Genomic DNA, 3270 nt, shown 5'->3' with positions numbered 1-3270 from the left:
TGTGGTTCTAAAAATGTATTGTGTAACTTTGCTCTGGTCCGGGACGTTTACTTTGCATTCAAACGGGCACTACCGTCCTGGACCAGGGCTATGTCGAACTGTTCCTCTTCTGTTCCCTGCTACAATGACAGCCAGCAGGCCTGAGTGTTTTCTCAGTGGAATTTTATTTCCATATCTTGGGAATGGCAGTAATGTTCTATTAAAGTATGTGATTATGGGTAACACAGCTCACAATACTGGAAACATGGCAACCATTTCAACATACATACATACATACATATTAAAATATTATCGATGGCACCACGCTCCCCCAAACCTGTTGTTTATATATTTTTTGAACTCTTTATTATAAATTGAAATTGTGGCATGCACTTAAACCAATATTACTTTGACAGAGCTTATTATTGAAATCGTAAAATGTCTTAGTAGCTGTGCAAAAATAACTATATAAAATATATTTTTTTACAGTGAATCAAGCCATAGACGCTGTAAATAAATTAACGTGACAGCAACGACAAGCAGATACAGAGAGGATTTAGTTAACGTTATCGGGCAATTTATAGAATGTACAAACATATAAACAAAACATTTTTCAGAACCTTGAACACAGCTGGAACCAAATTGTGCATAAAATAAACCTCAAAATACAGATAATTTGAACAAGTCAATACACTGACATTGATCTTCACTCAAAAGAAGGAAAAATACATATTTATATTTACACAATGTGAGGATCTACAACATCCTTCTTTGAACACAGGAATACCCATCTCAAACATATCCTTACAGCTCTTGTAAATAGCTCCGTAATTTTGCCATCAGCACCACTGACATAATGAACACAGTTCAAATCCCATTGGATGCATCCAGAATGGCACCCTATTCCCTATATAGTGCACTACTTCTGACCGGGGTCAACCAAAAGTAGTGCACTACAGTATATAGCGAATAGGGTGCCATTTTGGATGCAAATATTGTCTTATACTTAACACTGAACAATTCAGTAAAACCATTATACTGTAATATAATATGTTGTATAAGCACTTTACTTAAAGGCCTATGTAAATGCGTAAAGTGCTGTCACTGCAATGTCTCCAGCTTTGCTGAATGAGAGGGAACATGTCGTCCTGTAACAGAAGCAAACAGCTGTACGCAACAGTAGGAAAGAAATACATCTGTTCTGTTACTGCTTCAATCAAAACGCTCCATGTGGCAGATATTCACAGGGGGAACAAACATAGTTTGCGTACTTCTTTCAAAGTTTAGACTTACATTGTTTTTTATGGGCTGGTAAAAACTTAAGCAATCTCTCCACTTAGAATTTTTGCAAAGGTGTGTGTGTAAAGTGTTTGTGGGTGTGTTGAGTGTGTGCAATGCGCATGTTGTCTGTATGTGCGTGCCTGCATGTGTATCTCGTTGTTTGTGTATGCACGCACATGTGTCTGTGTGTTGAGAGAGGGGAGATAAATATCCCTACACATTTGACTCTATGAACGATCGCTTTGGTTTCATTGAAGCTACGTGAATGGCGGGATTTTCTCGGACTAAGCTTGGCTGCTTGGGCTTACTGTCCACAAAAGTGTGCGACGGCATGGCCAGAGCTGGCTTGGATTCCTTGTAACAGGTGGATGCTTGGCACAACTTCTCTGCAAATTCATTTGAGTGCATTCCATTCTGCAGGCTCCCCATAGCACCCTGAGATGGAGCTTTGAGCTGCTCGTGGTGAGTGCTCCCTATTTTGGCATAAGGTAGCTCACAGTTCACCCCTGCTGCCTGGAGGCCCATGGCAGACATGGTGTGGGACACTAATCCATCAGACAAGTGACTCTGCCAGCTGCGGAGGGCTCCGGTGACGGGCTGTAGGCCTGGGTGGTTCTGGAGCCCTTGGTGTTGTTGCTGCTGCAGTTGTTGCTGCTGCAGTTGTTGCTGCTGCAGTTGTTGCTGCTGCAGTTGTTGCCGCTGCAGTTGTTGCCGCTGCAGCTGTTGCCGCTGCAGTTGTTGTCGCTGAAGTTGTTCTCGCTGAAGTTGTTCTCGCTGCAGTTGTTCCTGCTGCAGTAGTTCCCGCTGCATTTGCTGCTGCTGCTGAAGAAAGCGTGCCTTCTTGTCCATGATGCCCATGAAGGGCCTGGGTTTCCACTCGCTTGTGCCTCCCTGGTTCTGGCCCTGCTTGGCCTTGTCTGTGGTGGTCTTGGTGCGTACGTCAGGGCCCTGCAGCTTGCTGCTCTCCGACAGACTACTGCTGGAGGCCAGGGAGCTGGTGGAGCTGGACACCCTGATGTTGCCGTCTCCCCCCTGGGAGAGTGCCTGGGAGACCCCGTTACCCCCAGACTCCTTCCTCCGCTCCTGGCCTGGCCCTGCAGCATTGAGGGGGTCCTGGGGAGACCCTGAGGTCAGAGCGTCCAGGGAGGACACCGAGTGGGTAGACAGACGGTCCTGGGAGGAGTAGGAGGCCTGGGCAGAGTGCAGGGATTCGCTGTCCCTTTCGCAGTGGTGGCCCATAGCCATGTTCTGGGAGGCAGCAGCCATGGACAGGCGTTGCTCCCCGTAGACGGGCTCATCAGGAGGGGGCGGTAGAGGGCTGATGTCTATGCCCAGACCCCCTGGCTTCAGCATGCTGGACATGTGTCGGCTGGGCAGGGGGCTGGAGGGGGCGTACTGGGACTTGGCCCCCGAGGAGCGGCCTCCTGCCTGCAGGGAGCTCATGTGCTGGTTGGTTTTGACTATCTGGGCCTGCTTGGTGGCCTCTCTGGGCTCCCGGGGAGGGTAGTGGTGGTGACTCAGCCTGCCAGGGCCTGAGGGGCAGGAGGGGGGAGAGCCAGGCCTGGTACTCTGCTGCTGGGTGGTGAGGCTGAGGGTGTCAGGCAGAGTTCTATTGATGGAGTAGATGTTCTGTGGCAAGGGCTCACCTCTCTCTCCTCTCCTGTCTGAGTGCTGAGACTGAAAAGTTCCCTCCCCTTCCATGTCATTCATCCCCAGAGTGTTCTGTCCAACCAGACCTCTGACGGTCATGCTATGCCCCGACACCTCCTCCTCCTCCCCTTCCTCGTGTTTGTGTTCAGAGTCGTGGTTGGCCGGGCCCTGGTTTGACGAGGACGTGGCCCCCTGCGGTTTGCCCTGGGTGGTGCTGCGCTGCATCTGCTTACACTCCTCCTCTACACGGGCAAGCAGCCGCCGGATTTCCCGGTTGTTGGGACACAGCCTGGCTGCTTCGTGCAGGTCAGCCATGGCTGCCGTGAACTGCCTGTGGTGGGATGGAGATAGAGCAAGTTA

General features: G+C 49.6%; 1 protein-coding gene across 9 annotated transcripts in view; it reads right to left on the bottom strand.

Annotated features, from left to right (window-relative positions):
* Positions 1 to 518: 518 nt before the first annotated feature.
* LOC115160706 (protein TANC1) overlaps positions 519 to 3270 on the bottom strand; it is a 286753-nt gene continuing 284001 nt past the window's right edge. For all 9 annotated transcript variants that reach the window (XM_029710993.1, XM_029710992.1, XM_029710995.1 and 6 more), the window contains one exon: positions 519 to 3241. In XM_029710993.1, the coding sequence (XP_029566853.1) occupies positions 1474 to 3241 (1768 nt within the window). In that variant the 3' untranslated portion in view covers positions 519 to 1473. The remainder of the gene's footprint in view (positions 3242 to 3270) is intronic.

Source organism: Salmo trutta, chromosome 24, assembly GCF_901001165.1.
Source record: "Salmo trutta chromosome 24, fSalTru1.1, whole genome shotgun sequence".
In the NCBI taxonomy this organism is placed as follows: Eukaryota; Metazoa; Chordata; class Actinopteri; order Salmoniformes; family Salmonidae; genus Salmo; species Salmo trutta.
This window is presented reverse-complemented; position numbering and strand designations above follow the sequence as displayed.